At 36.0% G+C, this 19561-nt stretch overlaps 1 protein-coding gene across 13 annotated transcripts in view; it reads right to left on the reverse strand.

Moving 5' to 3' along the window:
• The window catches only part of PIK3CB (phosphatidylinositol-4,5-bisphosphate 3-kinase catalytic subunit beta), a 101268-nt gene that overhangs the window by 15704 nt on the left and 66003 nt on the right, over nucleotides 1-19561 (reverse strand). For all 13 annotated transcript variants that reach the window (XM_055816940.1, XM_027779519.2, XM_027779521.2 and 10 more), the window contains 9 exons: nucleotides 19310-19387; nucleotides 16622-16873; nucleotides 15959-16055; nucleotides 14954-15084; nucleotides 11394-11447; nucleotides 9696-9884; nucleotides 4147-4268; nucleotides 2172-2315; nucleotides 1104-1203 (listed from right to left, as the gene is read on the reverse strand). In XM_055816940.1, the coding sequence (XP_055672915.1) occupies nucleotides 1104-1203; nucleotides 2172-2315; nucleotides 4147-4268; nucleotides 9696-9884; nucleotides 11394-11447; nucleotides 14954-15084; nucleotides 15959-16055; nucleotides 16622-16873; nucleotides 19310-19387 (1167 nt within the window). The remainder of the gene's footprint in view (nucleotides 1-1103; nucleotides 1204-2171; nucleotides 2316-4146; nucleotides 4269-9695; nucleotides 9885-11393; nucleotides 11448-14953; nucleotides 15085-15958; nucleotides 16056-16621; nucleotides 16874-19309; nucleotides 19388-19561) is intronic.

Consider the following 19561-nt stretch of genomic DNA (forward strand, 5'->3'; position numbering starts at 1 on the left):
TTGGGAATTTTTTTGCCCCTTCTTTGATTGTACTGACATTTGTTTCCTGTGAAGTGCGCAAAAACTTTACTGACCTTAGGTCTATTGCTTAAAGCATTTCATCACCTAATCTTTTTATGATTTTGACAACACTAACAAGCACACATGTGTAAGAGATGGGTCTTTTTCAATGTCCTGTGAACTGCAGGAATAGAGCACAACAGTACATTCCTGTTCCATGTGCCTCTCAAAGCGTAGTTTCAATGTAGACCGTATCAAAACTGTTAGAAATAACACTCATCAAACAGACACCTACTGAGTTAGTCTGTAGCCTGATACAGCAAATACATTCATTCCAGAGATCATTTTTCAGAGATTTCGATGGTCATAATCTGAATTAACTTGCTAAAACTGCATTAGAGACTTCAAACATGTTTTGTGAGTGTCTGTTGAAGATCTGCTTATAGATTTAGTGTATTTAAAGGTAAACCTCTCACACTTACTAGGGTATGTAAAAGTAAACTTTTTTTTTTTTTTTTTTTTTTTTTCAAATGGCATATCTATATTAACACAAAAACGAGTGTTTGGTTTACTTCAACACCTCTGTTTCCAGGGAGTACTACATTATACTACAACTTCAGGGGGTTGTGCATCACCTTTTACCAAAAGCCAAAGCTGCAGAAAGTAGTCCTGGAGTCATCTAGATAAAGTTTAGATAGAAAGGTAATAGTTTGTATCAAACAAGCCACCCTTACTGGGGAAAAATGGTCACAAGTTTTAAGTGCACAGAAACCCTTTTTCAGTTAATAATCCAGATACTGTACTGTTCCATTCAGAACGTATGTGTACTGCTGAAAGTATCTCACACATCTCACAACTCCATGAAAAAACAGCTCCCTACCTCTGAGCCCTCAGCATGAGCTGCTTTCCGTGCCAGGGAGGACTGCTCCATCATCATTCCATTTAGCCCTTTTATTTCTCTGCCCCATCCTTCCTTCCAAACCCTGCTCCCCAACAGATGGACTTTGTCAAAGTAACCAACATGCCCCATAGGAGCAATGGAATAAGTATCTGAGTTACAAGCTAGGACAGGTCAAGATTTAAAGAAAAAGGGAAGTCTATACCTGTTTAGCAAGCACTTTCATATGAGCAACACTTCCTCGGCAGTAAGCTTCAAGTATCAAACCGAACTGTACAGACACGGCAGGTATGTGAACCTCCGACCTATATGGAGAAAAGCTTCTCATCAGACCACAGCATTTACAGATCAGCATTCTCCAAGTCATTAAAATTAAACTTTAAAAAAAAAACAAAACCAAACACCAAAAAACCCTCACACCCACAAAAAACCCAAAGAACAAACTGAAAAACCCAAACACCAAAACACCTCGTGGTCATGTAGATAAAACAAAAAGCCAGATTACTTCCTCAGAACAGTCCCAGAATGTTCTGTCACTTCTGAAGCAATGTTGAAAGGTAGCAATTTGTTATCTGTTTTCAAAAACTCCTCCTATACAAGAAAGTAGTATTGCTAAGCCATAGAAGATGATATTGACAGTCAGGGCTGATGTTAAACCATGTGTTCTCAACCTTTGTAAGGGAAAAGCCAGTATTTGCCTGAGGGGGGAACACTTTGAAGCAAACCACTGAACCTTATATCAGAGCCAATTACCCTCCAAAACAGTTTTTATATAACATACTTGCTCTTTTTATTTAGAAATATTAAAATAAACTGTGCTTTGAAGACACAGAATCAGCCTACAGCCCATTCTGCAAGGTTTCTGCAATTCATGGAACTGGTCATCAAAAGTAGCAACCACACACAGAATTGCTTTTATTTTGTGTTACTCTCAGCAATATACATTTTTCCCAACTGTGAGGTATAAACACTGTACTTTTACTGCACACACAGCCAAAACAAACACTAAGGTTATGTTCAAACCTAACTTAACAGATTGATGAAAGTATTCCAACCTGACTTCAGCTCTAACAGTAGATTAAAACCCATTGTAATATATCTTTTGATTATATCTTTTGATTGCTCTGATGTATAAATGCCAAAGTTGAAGAAACAGAGAGGACTTGTAGGGGACTACAATGATGGCTCATTTAGAAGAACCCTCAAGAAATCATATTTGAAAGTCCAATCAGGCTCAATCGTTTCAAAAAGACATAAGGAAAAAACCTCCTACCTTAGATGCCAAAACAACATCTGTCCTATTCTCCTGTTAGCGAGTGCTCTCTCTAAAAGAAATCTGGAGAGCGCACAATCGAGAAAAGGTTCGTATTTCAGGACTTGCACAAGTTGAAGAAGATACTGAGAGAGCTCTTCATCGCTAGAATGAGGTCATAAAAGCAGTCAGCAACAGAGTAACTAGATCGTGATATTCCAGAAATTCAGATGCAGGACAAATCCAACGATGACAGATTTGTTACAACAGCAAGAGTGTCCCCCAATTTTTCAGTCACACAGAGGAGGACAATAATACACAATTTAGTGCAATTGCCAGGTTGATCAATTCATAAGTTACACCTCTAACAGAACTTAAGGCCCTCAAACCTGTGAATAAAAACCTGCTGTTCTGTCACAGGCTTTTACAAGATCAAGATCTCAGTCTGAGTGAAGTATCTGGGAGATTAATTATTTTCAATTATTTCCAAGTGGATATTGGCTCCCTCTGACCGCTCAGCCTCTGACTGATGTGCTGGATCTTTGGAACCACATAAAGAACGCCTGTAACCTGGCAGGCAGCTGGGTGGGCATGGACAAGAACAGTGATTAATTGCATATACCTATCAAAGTCACTAATTGCATATACCTATCAAAGTCACTCAGCTTACAAAGGGGGAGAAGTTCCACCAAAAGCAATTCAATTGACCTGTCTTTAAAAGTTACTACCTGTCAGTTAATAGGTGTTAATTTATTAAGAAACAGCTACAAAGTGATCCATTTAGCCAAAATGTTTTGATTGGGGTTTTGTGTTTGTTTTCTTTCTTTAAATCATACCAACAACATGAAGGTTTTGAGAAGATAAGGGAAAACACACCATCTCAGAGAAACCAAACAGTGCCCAAATTACATCTACTTCAAAGTGCCAATTTAAGTATTTAGCCACAGTTCATAAACGTACCTCTGAAAAGCCTCTATGCTAATTAACTACTTCAAGTAATATTCTGACATAATAAAAAAACTCCGAATAATCTTCTATAAAATCCTGTATTCATCTCCCAACAAAACCCTCTCACGCTTGACAATTATGTTACTCTAGAACAAATGTGAATGTTCCCTGACTTTTTAGTATCTTTTATACACATTTTAGTATCTTTTCTCCTATGAAAGGCCTGCAGAATTCAAATTCTTTGTCTAAGATAGAAGGAAAAGAGTAGAAATTCTTCTGTCCATCACTTGAAGACTTCAGAGATGCAACTACTGAACTCTTTTAATTCTTTCTCTCTTACTCTGGAAAACTTCAGTAACTAGGTAAAAACTTTCAATTATGCCGTGTTGTATTTATTTTCACCTATTTTTTTTATTTCAGCTAACAGGATCACCTTTAAGTTACAGTTTTTACCAGCTGCCTTCATCAGACTTAAAAAAGGCTGAAAGTTGATTTCTGACATCCAGCCCAACACTATTTTGCTTCAGAGCCAGAACTGAGAATTCTCAACATAATTCCAGATGCAGCAATTCAGTAATATTAGGATAGCCCAGCAGCTAAATTGCTTGTTTGCATTTGAAAGAAGTCAAAATATTCTTTTTTTTTTTTTACCCCAAAAGTCTAGCCTTGACCGTTTAAAAAAATTAATCATTAAACTATTCACCACAGAGAATTTCACATTCAAGGACAGGAAATATGCAATAATGCTGCAAATGATAATGTTATACAAATCCTGCCCTAGGTTACAGTGAAAAGCAAAATTATAGCCTATAAAGGAAGAACTGCAGATAACAAAGCCTACTGTGAAAAACTGGGCGTTTATTGTATGCTACAGTTTACATTTCTGTTAAGTAATACAGCCGATACCTGACATAGAACATGAGGTAGCTGGACGGCAGTTTTTACAGTATACAACTATTGTTAAATTCTCCCTCTGTTATAACTATAAACAAACAGAACGCAGTTTTTCATCTCAAAAACCCATGCACACTTAATATAATATACTCACCTCATTTGCTTTAAACAGCCCACTGCGTATTCTCTGACGTACTGGTCTGGATAATTGAAATCCAACAATTCCAACGCTTCCCTAGGCAGCAGCTTGGGCCATATCTGCAGGAGAGCCTGAAGCTGTTCCAAAAAGACAACTATTAAGTTACAGATAAAGTAACTAAAGAAAACAGATGGGTATAACTGCTCATGAAAGTGTTCATACTAACAGAAGGAGGTTACAGGCTGCTTGGGGAGGGGGAAAGAGCGAAAAGTAATTCTGGAAAATGGGCCCACTCCCGATTAAGTTTCTTACCCTTTACAATGATCCAGATTGGTTTTTTAGCACCAGATCTCGTTTACACTTAGTGTGAAAAATCTATTTCTTCACATACAGACACAGTGCACAGGAAACAATTAGCTAGCCCCAGAAATGTATGGTTTAGAAAGGGTTCCAATAAAATTGAGACGTTGTTTTCTAAGTGCTCTCATAAATACATAAACACTTTGGTAATGATAAAAGTTTTCCATTAAAACACATTGTTGAAAGAGATCTTTACCAAAAGTATTTATCCAGCTCAACTGAGGGAGCCTTTTCTCACACGCACTGTGAATAGTAATGAGCTTAAATTGCAAAAAGAATTATTCAGGTTAGATATAAAAAAAAAAATAAAAATCCCAATACTGAAGGTAGTGATGTGCTGGAAAAAAAATTAGAGAAAACACTAGTGTATTATTTAGGACTACCAAGGAAGAACAACATCTAAAGGTCTCACAATATAAACTAGTTTTACTGCATTTTAATGAAGCTACCCACTGAGAGTATATTTTTTATAATATGTATATAGTTGTACGACTAAAACAGTACACTATTATTCAAAATAAACCAACTTGAATGCATAAATGCAGTGTATTGACAACACAAAATTTTTCCTCTCTACAGGAACAAGTCACAAGTCACGATAAAAATACCCTTTCCCACAAATTAGATAATACAGGTATTTCGTATTTAAATAACAACTTAGAAAATTTGAATGATTAGGAAGACCTTATTGTCCTCCTGATTTCGTAATCATTTTACACCGACGGTGAAAAATCTGTATTTCTACTATATGTCATAGTTCAACTAATGCATCCAGCTCAAGTATGACAAACACATCTGAGTTCACAGTCTCAGCCTGCATTTAACAGGCATGGTCATAACACTACTTAAACACCTAGGGGGTCATATTCTGAACTAGTTCATCTGTGCAGTTTTGTGAAATTCAGAAAGCAAGAAACGGGCACAGATCAATCACAATGCAAGGCCAGTGGCCATGCTGCAATTCCAGAAGCCGGAGAATCAATTAAACGGTTTTCACGGGCAAATACTGGTATGACATATACAAGATTCATAATGATATGAAATAAAATTAAATATGTTTTTAAATGTAGATGTCATAATCCCACAAAAAATACACAGGCAAAAATCTATCCAATCCATAGCCCAGTAAGGGTCAATGACACCCATCCTTACGTCAAGAAGAACTACAGCCATCCACATTTACGTATCATGAATGCTTAAACACATAATCATGAAATTCTGAAAGAAATACTGAGCAGATACTTAATACCATAAAACAGATGTTGAAAATGCAAGCGGCCACGATGCTTGTCAGGCACAGTAAGAAACTTCAAAACAAATGTATCAGAACTTCTAGACAACCTACTTCAAATCAGGTGCAGAAACCAACAAAAATATAGAAACTTTTTTACTAATGAATGATCAAAATGTACGTAGAGCCTGAAATACAGTCTGAAAAGGCGAGTCAAAGTGGCCTTACATACCCCACATATCAGGCAATGAATCTGCACATCAACTGTGAAGTTTGTATTTGAAGATACAGACCTCCTCACTTTAACTGCTGAAATTATTTCAGAGGTTATTACAACGAGAAAATGTTAAGCGGTATGAGCTTAGAGAAAGCAAGATCTAAATGACCAATGAACACAGCCAAGAAAGTTTCCCCAGGTGCCTACAGTCCAGCCAGCTGCGCACCCCCGGCGCACTGCATGCTTCTCAAAGTGAGGAGGAGAGGGTCTCAGAGATATTTGTTGCATTTGGACCAAAGAAACGTGCATCATGAAATGCCCTCATCTGCTTTGGCAACAGAAAGGTCACTCCAAGTGGCCAAGAAGAACTTCCAAGTACCTCTCTTTTGTGACAAAATTTTACATTTCAAAGAGGCATTTCCGGTTCTTAAAATTTATCTGCAATATCAAACATGATAAAATGCCATACACGTGAAATATTGCGTATTTCTCTCACATGGTTTGCAGCTCCTGAGAAGCAGTGAGAAAAGAAACTGCAATCTCAACAACCATCTAAAAGTTTATCAGAGAAAACTCAAGTTTGGTCTCAGTGTATCAATATTTTTCCATTAAAGAAATAACTATAATTAACAAAACAAGTTTACTATAAGAGATGATGCAATTCAGCAAAGAACACTATTTTCCCCCCCTTTGTTACTTCAAGTATTTAGATTAGCTGTCCTTTCTCTAGTTCTCATTAGTGATGGTATCACTTCACTTGAAAGTGGGTGGATTTTTTAAAAAAAAAAAATAATGGCTAAGTTCTGCTTTGAGAATAAATACTTGTTGTGATTCCTGCTAACAAGTTCTGCCCCCCCACTATTCTGCTGAGCGCGGAGGTTATGGCAGCAGTAAAGGCAAACACCTCAGAATCCCTTCAGTGCAAATTCCTACTAATATATTGCAATGAGAGCCTGGACAAAATCTATATGGTAAATAATACAAGAAAGCTGCTTTAATCCATTGTACACTACTTTACAGACCACTGAACTAATAGATTAAAGATGGTCTAATACCCCATTTCCAAAAAAAACCTTACTACTTTGGAGCTGCATTAATAGAAACAGGAATACAGTTATTTACTTCATTTTTCTTATAAATAGCTGGGTGTGTGGTTGTTTGGGGGGCGTTTTTGGTTTGGGGTTTTTTTGTTTGGTTGGTTGGTTTTTTAAAAACATTTGCCTTAAGTGTCAAGACTTACCAAAACACAGCTAACAATAGGCCTTAAAAAAATGTCTGGCACACAGCATGCATGTTGTACCAGCACAAATATTGCACCATACAGCTAGCACTATATATATTTAATTTTAATGAGAAGTAAATTATGAGCCCTGCTAATTTTGGGATTCATAAAGTTCATGATGCTGTCTTGCCTTATCTGCAAAGGTAAGTCATTGGAAATACTTACATGTGTATGTACTGAAGAAATATTTGGCATGGCTAAGAATAAGATCTCGTTTTTCAAATAGACTATTCTTGCTGCCAAAAACAGTACTAAAATATAAACCACGTTATTTTCTATACATAAGCAAACATAAATACTACATTCCTTCCAAAAAGTACACAGTAACAAGCAAGATGACTGTATTTTCAACCATCTGTCCAAATATTATGCTTTATACATATTTTTTACTATTTCCAAATTTAAAGGATTTTGAGCTGTCAGCTAATATCCATACTCCACACACCTTCCCAAAACTCTGCTACCAAAGGCCATATTTCAAAGCCCCTAGCAAGCAATCAGAATGCCTTTACCTTCACATATTTTAATAAGTAAACAAATACCTGCTTATATTTCTACAGTTTGGATTTCCAGATAACTTTTTAAAATTAAATTCAGAAGCACACAATGGAAATACTAAGGAACAAGGATTCTTGCATGTGAAAATACAAGTGAGCAAGGAATGTGTGGGTGCTACATTTTGTTATGTAGCATTCATGGCATGGAGAATGAGCTAGGATGAGCATTTATTTTTACAAGTTCACAGAACATATACATCTAGCTGGTAGGAAGGATATAATAGAAAATAACCTGTGCTGGAGACAAACCAAGATTCTGACTAGCTGGATAATCACACACACACACACACAAATCACACGATGACTAGATGGAAGTTGAGTTTTCATGGAGTGGTTTCCTTTTCTTCCAAGAACACCTAGCCTGTAACATGCAAAGGTCAGAATACTAAGCCAGAATAGAAATTTATACTATCCATCATAATCCTTCACAGCAAATGCTTTTTAGCTCAAAGCTTTTTAAAAATGAAATGAAAAAAAATAGCTCTCAATTTAAAAAATGAGTGTCATGGAAAGACATAAATCTTATCTCAGTGTAACAGTCTGCAAGAAGTTGAGTGTCATTTAAATATGCAATTCTGTCAGGATAAGCAGATGAACACAGTAATGTCTGGGTTCAGCCCTCAGAGTACTGTGTGCTCGTTAACACCGGCTGGACTTCATAGTTTTGCCCATCTGCTCCGTACACAATCAGACTAAAAAGTTTCAATACTAATCTGTCATTTTGTTACCTGTAAGTGAGCCTACGGAGCACGAACGGTCTCACTATAAACTCATATAAGTTTTCCTATATCAAAGTTGCACCTATTGCCAAAAAGCATCACAACAGTTGGATTCTATTTGGGTAAGTACAGAAAAAGGGAGCTACACCAACTACTTTACTGTATAATGAAATAACCTTGCATAACAATACAGCAAACAAATGATACAATTTTAATGAAAATGTAATCTTGTATCACAGCACCAGTCTTCAAGTCCTTAACTACTTACAGTTACTTTAAAAAGATACTAATTGCTCAGTCAACATGATGAGAATAAAGTATCTTGTAGCACTAGTGGGTATCATAGCTCTTTGAAAATGGTTTGACTCAACGAGGTTTAAATACCCAGCCTGAGATGTGGGGGTTTTTTTACAGTATTTGAACAGTTTAACATTTTTTATAAGAAGCTTTATTTCAGATCTTGATTTACAAACTTAAAACTTTTATTATTTTTTTAAAAAATAACCTTATAGAAGAAGTTCTTACTGTGAGGGTGGTCAAACACTGGAACCTGTTGTCCAGAGAGATTGTGGAGTCTCCATCAATGGAGATACTCAAAACTCAGCGGGACAGTCCTGCTCTAGCTGACTGTGCTTGAACACAGGCATTCGACTAGATCTCAGGAACACCCTTCCAACGCAAATGACTGTGAAATTCCTTGCATTTAGAAGTTGAGCACAACATTTTAAAATTAACCTGCATAAGTAATTGTTGTGATTTTCTCATCATTCAGAGAACTCTGATAGGTATTTTGGGTTCTGTTTTTGTTTTGCAGGTTTTTTAAGACAGTAAGTTCTTGCTTATATGTCCAGGCCACAGAAGGTATTCTGTCATTTTGTTACCTGTAAGTGAGCCTACGGAGCACGAACGGTCTCACTATAAACTCATATAAGTTTTCCTATATCAAAGTTGCACCTATTGCCAAAAAGCATCACAACAGTTGGATTCTATTTGGGTAAGTACAGAAAAAGGGAGCTACACCAACTACTTTACTGTATAATGAAATAACCTTGCATAACAATACAGCAAACAAATGATACAATTTTAATGAAAATGTAATCTTGTATCACAGCAGAATGTCTATACTTGGGAAAGAAACCCTGTTTACTCGTGGTTCAGCTCCAGTGTTTTTCCCCACCATCACTGCGTTTTCCCTTACCTGAGCAACATCTTCAAGTTTGTTCCATTTTAAAGACAGCAGCAGTTTTGGCAATGATTGTGGGAAATTTTCACGGCAGTCATAGCGCAAAGTCCAAATAAGATCCATTTCATTTTCACAGAGTTGAGACAAAGGATCTCTTTCCATTATTTCTTTTAGCACAGCATGAAACTTCTTACCACCTCGACCCTAGAAAATAAGAAACGTATACTGTTTTGATATATTCAGTAGTAAGGCTCTTGCATTTTAGCTCAAATACTAGAAATTCTACACCAGGAAGAATACCATCTAAAACTCATGAAACACAGGGGGAATGACTACCATGCCTTTCTTTCAGATTTCTTACGCTGTAAGAACTGCAACTAACAGATTCAAAACTGAGTGTATAGAATTTTCTGAAAAAGTAACTAAACTTCAGAGTTAATGACACTAGATGGCAACATTCTATTTTCCAACTACCATGGAGAACTTTCATTTATGATGCATATACTTTCTCTTTTTGTTTTTCAGGTGATCAGATTTAATAGTTACACATACAAATACTTTTTTTAATTATTAAAAGACAAAAAGTACTTTTCCAACAATAACCAAAGGGAAGTACGTTTGCCAAATATACAAACACCTATTTTTTTTGTCTATTAATCCAGACTTGTCTTTTCCAGACACTTTGCTCCATTGTATACCTCTGAAACATTAACACTAGCACTGATTCTGTAAATCAGTTTGCATGAATAAGCCTTCCGTTCCCAGCCACACCCCTATGCAAACTGCAAGGGCAGAAATTAAAGCAACGATACCGGCAACAATAGCATTCCATAAATTAAAGGGAGGCAAAAGAAACTGCTGCTTTTGGGTAAGGAGGCAGTAGTTGCAGGGAATAATTAGTTATAACAACTATGCACATGCTCTGTTTCTGTACCAAAATAAGTGAACAGTCTGGACAATAAGGTGATTCTTGTATTTGAAAGTGTTAAGCTTTCAAATTCACAATAGTGTCAAGTTGGCATGCTGCTATTTAACATTTCCGATTATTTGCACCCAAAGTAGCAGCGAGTTTCTACTTTTCCTGAGCACTTTAGGCACTTGGTTTTATAACTCACACATTTTTCAATTAGCAATTTCAATTATTCTCAAATGCAGTTATTACTGTTGATCCCAATGGGCTTTCACCATCTTAAATTGCAATCTTCTGTATTTTTGTACATAATACAAAGAAAACACCTTCAGATTTTGGTGATTTTTTCAAAACTTGTCCTATCTATTTAGAACTATCCCTCTCCTCAATAAGTGCATATAATCATTTCTTAAATAAGAAACAACATCTTACAGATCAATGACCATTTTTGAGAGCGCTTATTTGGAAATATCTGACAAGCAAATGATCACAGTTAATAAAACCGTGCAATTTTCCAGCAATATTTTATGGACCCTAGGAATGTTTTCCAGATCAAATATAAATCTTACCCGGCTTCCACATCTGCAACTGTGCTTTTTAACATAAAAAGCCATTAAGTCCAAAATATACTGGAAAAGGAGGATATATACCTGATTTGTAAGGTGGGTCACCGATTAAAAAACAGAGTCAATAGAACTGTCATTATCGGAGCAGTGATTTATTTATTTAAAGATTGATGTAGAAGATTTAATAAATATTCTCTGGGGTTTTTTTTGTTTATATGGTGTTTAGCAGATGCTTACCGCCATTGCAGCATTGTCACTGTTCCTTGCAATCTCAGCTGCCTTTTCAAGTATCTGCAAAAAGATGTTTTTAAATACATAAGATTTAAAAACAAAGCTGACAGCTTTGAAAAAAACAAATACTATATAAATGAACCAGATAAGGAAATTTTGCTATCTTCTAGGTAATTACAGCACTATTTATATATATACAGTACTGTATATACAGTGGTATAAGAACATGGACTTTCTACACTGTGTCCCTTTTCTAATCTGCAGGACTGTGGATATCAAGAACAGGAGCACTCATGATTACCTCAGTTTTCTTCCTTTTCACCACTCCTGGGCTAGGGCTAAATGGTCTTCCCTATAGCACAGTTTTCTGTTTCTGTTTTTGTTTCCTCCAGATTTTTCAGTACAGCAAACCAATTCCTCAATAATAAATCATCCTTTGCTTTCTCATCTCTCCTTCTGCTGTTTCTCATGGCACTGCTTCCAAAAGTCATACCTGTTACGCACAGATCCATACTTCCAGCTCTCTATTTCCATAAACTTACTCCTTACACCATCCCCTTAGATCGCTGATATGAACTCAATTAGCGTTTCCATTTCCAGTCACTTCTCTAAATCTAGGATCTTCCCTTGTGTAACACCATGAACAATCAGCTTCCAACAAGAACTTCTAACGGTAACATGAATATTCCACGAACAAGCTGCCAGCAATTAATACATCGTAACCCTCAGCAACAAGGACTGCTACTTTTGTTAACAGCAAGGCAACATTTCCTTAGCTCCAAGTTACGCTTGCCCCTTTTTTTTTTTTCCCTTTTGAACATTCTGCTGCTTTTTCGAAGCTCATGTAATAAATCATGATAGGTAGTTAAGTACAGGTGTAAATACAGTTCTTTATTCTGCACACAATTTCAACCAACAGAGATGTGTTAGAATGGTGAGCGCCTAAGCTAATTAGACCAGCTGAACTTGTCAAGTAGGTATACCCATAGCTGTGAGATGATGATGCTTTGAGAAACAATTCATAAAATGAAATATCAAATAAGAAAGTCATCAAAGGAACTTCACCACATCCTTTCCCTTAGAGGTCCACCTCCCTCATCACTCAGGAATATACCACCACCTTCAGACACAGATCCAGCAAGGCTTGTATTGTCTTTACTAAGGCAATATGAGAAACAACAAAAGACTACAATAATCAGACCATAAATACCCAGCAGCTAAAATCCTTAAAAAGGTATGCTAACTTGTTTTATTTCTTTGTCTGTATGAAATACTTATTAATATGATGTATCACATCTGCTGCCTGGCTACAAAGTTTGTTTCATACTGTGCATGAAAAACATGCATGAACAAAACAAGTATGTCCCAATTCTATGTTTGATGCTTGCCTCCTTGTGCTTTTTAGAGTTACTGGTTTGCAAATAAACTGTCAGTGTCCAGCTTTGTTCAACTGAACCACAAGCCGTTCAGTGTCAGCAGCACTGATCATTAACCAGCACTGATCATTAACCAGCCCAATATACAGCTCCTGCATTAGACAACAGTTTTCTTATTGACTGTGAAAGCACTTTTGCCCACTCAGCCCCAAACAGCTGTTCTCTGCCAGTAGATTGATGCTATGATTGAAAAGATTAATCTTTTTGCACATTATGTTTCTTAAAATAAAAGATTTGGCATCCAATTGTCCATTTTCTTGGCAGAAACAAGCTAAAACACTGGGAAAATTAGAAGCAGCCGTACACTAAGCACATCTCAGCTGGACAATGTTGAGAAACAAGATTCTCAGCTGATAGAATTCAAGCAGCTACCATGTTACTCCTGATTCAACAAGACCTTCAACAAGAGAATCTTTCAGAGATCAGGTATCTGACTCTTCTGGGAGAGAAATGCCAGTTTCACATATATGAAACAAATTATCAGAGAGTTTAGAGTTCCAATTTTCCCAGTGATACTGCAAAACAGTTTCTTAACTCTAGGGAATAACAAGTAGCAAAAGTTACTGGGAAAAACTAAGAACTGCTGAAAAAAAAGCACATTTTGTGGCATTTCCTCAAAGTTGAATGCTTTCAGTGCTTTCACCGTCAGCTCTGCAATCACTTTATAAAGATGCTCTGGGATTTTCCTCTATCTGATACACAGGATGTTCTCAGGTACAGTTCAAGAAGGGGGCAAAGCCACAAAATAGAAAAAGCTAGCAGCCAAACTAAAGTTACAAGGGATGGTAAAGACCATCAGACACTACCTTAATGTCAATATATCAAGTGACTACCCGGTAAAATCTTTTGTCTGTATTCACCCCAGCTTTTAACATACTGCAAACTTGGTATTACAGGTACAAATAAAAGGAACAATAGAGCTAGAACAAATAGACAATTACTTAAGAAGCATACTTTCATGTTTGTAATATGCACATAAAAGCAGTGTTTTTCTTTAGAAATTAAACACATATAGTGTAATGAGTAAAAAACTTACAAGCATTACAAATAAACCAGTAAAAAAACCTAACTAATGTCCCGTATGAAGAGTCAGCTGGTTCAACCATAGTTAAGGCAGCAATTAGTCAGCACTGTTTTAGCTCTTAAGGCATTTCCAACCCTCTTTTAATAGAAGAACAAGCACTATGCTGACGAGGCCCAGAACACCAAAAATTCAAAACTGAAAAACGTGTCTTGTTATTTGATTTCATTTTGATGAACCTTAAATCCAAAATCCCTCTTTGATCAAACTGAAAGCTTGGTGGTTTCTGTCTTTTTGTTCACGCCCCACAAAGGTGCAAAACCCTCAAAGAAAAAAAGTAGGGTGTGTGTGTGTGTAAATTCTCTAAGTGGCCATTACCTTTCCCCAAAACAAAATTCAGACTAATGTATCTACAAGTTAAAACTTTGGTTTTCTGATGCATCATTAGCTGTCTGTTTTAACACTTACTTTCCTACTTGCTTCCTGGTCTTAGCTTTATTTGCTGGTTTGTGAACAACTTGCTGTCTAGCGTTCACACTACAGACATTACCATGTGCATTCCAAATATATACTTCCTTTCTAGACAGATATGCTTATCCGTATCTGTAGAAAAGTGCAGGACAACTTAAAGTGGATTTAGTTCAAGAGCAGACCTTCAGAAATCCCTTTTCGTATATTATTACAAGTCTGTTTATCCTTAAAAGGATTTTACCTCATAGAGGAAAGAAGTGTCCCAAAGATAGGTAAGATACATTTGTACAAAGGCTTAACAGATCTTTCTAGATCACAGGCAAGCACAGCTTTAAGGTTTCCAGAATGGAAGATAAATTTAGCTTTTTTAAGTCCACTGATGTGGGAAAATGATCATGCTTCTGACCCTCAAGAGACTATGTATAGAGTATTTTAAAAGCATACATTTTCAAAACACTATCTGAAGACCCTCAAGTCAGGGCACTGGCACTCTCATGCAATGCACGTTTAAAAAACTGCAGCGTGTTAACTAAAAGGCAGGAAATGGGGAATTCAGCAGGAAAACCAGTGTTGAAAGGAAAGAAGAAATAGCTATTTACACATAAGCTTTCATGACTGCTCTTTATGTCATGCCTTACCTTATCAAAGGGAGGGTAATTAATAGGCTGCTTTGAATATTCTTGAAATCGAATGTGCAAAGCCGTTGCATTTTCAGTGTAAGGGTTAGTCTGGACAGTTCCCATTGGATTCAACATTTCTTCAAGTTCATCTGAAACATCAGACAGAGAAATTAATACCATAGGCTAGGCATGCATTAAAATTAAAAAATCTGAAAGGCAAAGACAATAAGAAACTGCTTACTGTATACAACGGACAGATAACATGTTTTGCTGCACCACACTGCATTTCCAGCATAAACTACCATGCTACCTACATTCACAAGTGTTGGATTATCACTCAGTGAGAAACTGTTTCTCTTTCCAAAACAAATGTAACAGTCAAGGGAAGCCAAGATATCCCTATAATGAACCAAATCCCAGTAAGATCTGCAGCTCCTGTAAACCAGTACACACACTGCCTCTGTATCAAATAGTACGGGAAAAAAAAATTAGTTTTGAGCCAGATTTCTTTAAGCACTACAGGCAAGCCGATACAGTGTTTCTCACGATGGAATGAAGAGTGAAATGGAGATTTCAGACACTGCTACTAATAAATCTGAATGCCAGGGAAGAAAGACTTGAAAAAAAAAATTAATTTATTTGTATGTGACAATATTTGCATTGGCAAAACATTATAGCTTACCTATTTAGTTTAGGATGCATAGTACGGGAAATCAAATGAAACCTAAACTGCATCTTAAAAATGGGTACACCAGATATAAACGTGTCATCTACTTTTATGTCATCTTCTTTCCATAAGAGATGAAACTTTTAGAGTACTATTTCCAAGCAGACTCTTGCCCTTCCTCTTTCCCGACACTCAATACTTTCAGAAAAGAGATTAAGACGATATATATTCATCCACATAAAAAGTACAAGCAGTAAAGAGATTATGACAGAAGAACTGGACATGCATACAGTATATATTCTCCTCTTCAGTCTTATAACTATTTAAAAGTCTAAATCTTAAAAGTTGAAGTTTACCAGGAAATGATGACCAGCTGTGCAGCACCAGTTCTCCATTCTTCAACTGTCCTTTATAATCGAATACCATGGTATTTACCCAGGCTACAGGATAATGCTGTTAAAGGAAAGAATTTTTACATGAAAATTAAGATGCCAGTGAACATTACTATGCAGCAAGCACTACAATGTTAAGTACAATTGAGAGGGGTGGGTTTTTTTAGATGGTGATACCTTTCAGAAAAGCAGCTAAACACATCCATAGTTTTCAGTATGTACTCCAGTACTACTGAGGAGAGTAAAACTTCATTTTAAGGGTGTCACTCTGCCAGGGTAAAAATACATAGTTCCCTGAATGTGTGCCAAGATGCCAATTTTTTCATCTTTTCACAATTACAACTCATCTATGGTTCAGAACAAACCCAAGCTTTTAAAACACAGTTTTTTAAATAGCCGTTTGCCAACTGGCTTACAACCCAAATTTTCATGCCTTTTTCAGTGTCTGAGAAGTATGAAGTTTTTTTCGAACAAAGACATGCAATTCTTGATACATAACTCTTTTTGCTATTTTTTTTTTCATTTTGCATTCTCGAACACTAAAGTGAGGTCAATTGAAGGTTTCCAAATACTCGTTTCAATATACTTCAGAGGTACGCTCAAGAAAAAAAAAAATTAAATAATTACCACTTTTCCTGCTTTCCTAATGGTTTGGTATTTGGAAGGATTCATTGCCTTAGTTGACTTTTTAGTTTTCATCTTATCCATCACAGCATAAACTGCAAAGCAGAGCCTTGCCATTCTCGGCAGATCACAGACGTTTATTTCAAACTCTAGTACTTCATTCCAAATGTGGTCACTTCTTCCAGATATTTCTGTGCTTACAATTGTTTTACAAAGGAGCTCTGTACCATGGAAAAGACCAGCCCTAACGTGAACCTGCAATAAAGAAATGAGAAGTTTTAAGCTTGCCACAGAACTTACAGAATTCTGCACAGAATATTATACAGAACATACATATATGCATTACATCAATGTTTCTTTCTGAAAAGAAATACTAATTTTTAGGTTTTAAAATGAACAAAACAATTCTTGAGAACAAATTCTTTTTACTTTGCTATTCATGTTCCTGGCCAAAGCGAAACATATTTGTTTAAATAATGTTGGCTACCAATTTTTTCAGTACTGAATTACTTACACTATCACATATGACTAATAATAACAACAACTCATTTGTAGTAATAAATAGAATACACAATTGCTTCTGACAACGTACTTAACACAGAAGGAAATGAAATTGTAGGAAACAAAGAACTAAGCAGAATGAAAAAGGTAAGACTAGTTTTCTGGATACAAATTCATATCTTCAGGTAGAACCGATTTCTAAACTCTGTCTGTTGATTCCTCTTTTTAAATCAGGGGTTTATTCACACTTGCATAATTTTGATTACTGTTCTTTGACTTGCTCTCATCTCATAATATAACTTTATACGCCACCACACTTCCCTGACTTTTCTCATACTTCATTAATACAAAAAGTGTAAGTGATCAAGTAAAATTTGACAGTAAAAAAAGCATCGTATTGTTGGAACACATCGCTGGTTTGCTTGCCTTTTGGCTAGTTCTAACTCTATGTTTTCCCATCCTGTTCATGTCAGAGATTGGATCCTATTGTTATTCTTTTCACTCTGACACTCCACTTTTACTAATGAAATGGTATGTACCAACGGTGCAGCCAAAGAGCAAGACAAAAGGAAAAGCAATTTCAAATGTCATGTATATGGTTGGGTGTTAGACAGCTGAATGAAGTCACTTGTGCTCTAGGTGAAAATACTCAATTGAGCTCACATCAGTGGAGTGCTATCCATCTGACAAATGTTTTGTTTCCTACTACAAACACTGCATTTATGAACCCTGTTGGTGGTTTCAGCAAAAATGGATGAATATTGGCTTGACCCAAAGCACAATGAAACTAAAAGAACAATGGCAGTGAATTAAACAGCCTTAGAGTCAGGACTAGGAAACAAATACGTTCTCAATAGTGACAATTCCATAATAGCGCAGACAGACAATGCAGGGAAACATGCACAAGCTTGGAAGGTTACTACACGCATTCTTGGTAACTACAGGACTTTCAAGTTTTCAAGATTAAAAAGCATTCAAAATATTAAATAATATTTAGATAGTGTCCACTGGCACCAATACCAAAGAACTGTCAGGTTTTCCTGTTTCTCCTCCAGCTTACAATCAACATATTTTCTTTTTCTTCTAGAAGCATACCGCAATTAACCAAACTTCACTTTTTGTAAATATGGGAGAAGAAAAACCCACAAACTTGAAAGCTTCTGGAATTCACCTTCTTTTTTCCCTTCCCTTTTCTTTTGAAAACTTTAAGAGTCTACGGAATGTAGGCTTAAGAAGATATTACACCTAGCTAAATAATGGTTTAGACAAAGAAAAGGGAAACAGCTGGTTTTGCAGGCATCCATTTCCACAGTCATGATGTCTCGGGTAGTAAAATTGTAACTACGGCTCATTTAGCTAGACAGTAAAATGTAGTACTGCTAATATACAAGGAGGTTGTAACAACAGTTTTGAAAGCAAAAAAACGCACTGAGTATCCCGAATAAAGCATCAGAACAGCAAACCTCAATGGCTAATTAAATTTCTTCCTAATCTACATGACAAGCTATATAGCTCATTGATCGCCAAACAAAATAAAGGAAATTAATGTGCTACCTCACAAGCAAGTGTCCTGCAAGGTCTTAAAGTAATTGTGTAACAAATTCCCATGTGTTAACAACCTGTGGCCTGTGAAACAGTCAGAAGCCCAGTCATGTACATTTTTACAGGAAGCGATACTACAGCTTTTTTTGTGTGTGTTCAGCATGTTTAGAAAATAAAAGACAGATTGTATAGAGGCATGCAGTCCAATCTTAGACAGACACAGAGTGTATTCTGGACTACAAAAATACTTTATGTTCCATTGAAAAATGTTTAGTACTTAATCTACATCTGTTTGTCAGATGTTTACAGCAGTTCAGTTAAAATAAACTTATTTCACACCAATATCAGTACTTTACAGATACCATCTTAATAAGATCCAGTACCATATGAACATTCACATCACACTGTCCATAATTATTGATAATGTTCTAATACACATACCCAACTTCAGACAAAAAAGCAAAACTTTAGCAATAAAGCAAGTCTTTAACCAATGCGACCAATATAACTGTGAATAACTAAAAAAGCTTATACCTGTTCAAATTGAAATCTATGATTTTGAGTTCGCTAAACATTGAAAATCATTAAAATTATGAATCATTAAAATGGTGAACAAAATATCTTCTGATACTAGGCATAGTTACTTACTTTGGCATTTTCTTCTGTATTTAGTTTATTACCCTTTAATAGGATAATCTTGAAAGGGTTGGAAATATCCCATACACTCTGAGAAAGAAACAAAGATACACAAGTTCATCATTAATCAATGCCACATATTCAGACCTATTTTATAAGCCAAGTGTTTTAAGCAAAAGCCATAAACCAACTAAAAGAAGATGCATTTTTAAAAATATAAGTTTGGAATGTTAAAAAATAAATCAGTTATCATAAATACAAGAG

This window comes from Falco peregrinus, chromosome 12 (assembly GCF_023634155.1).
Source record: "Falco peregrinus isolate bFalPer1 chromosome 12, bFalPer1.pri, whole genome shotgun sequence".
NCBI lineage: Eukaryota > Metazoa > Chordata > Aves > Falconiformes > Falconidae > Falco > Falco peregrinus.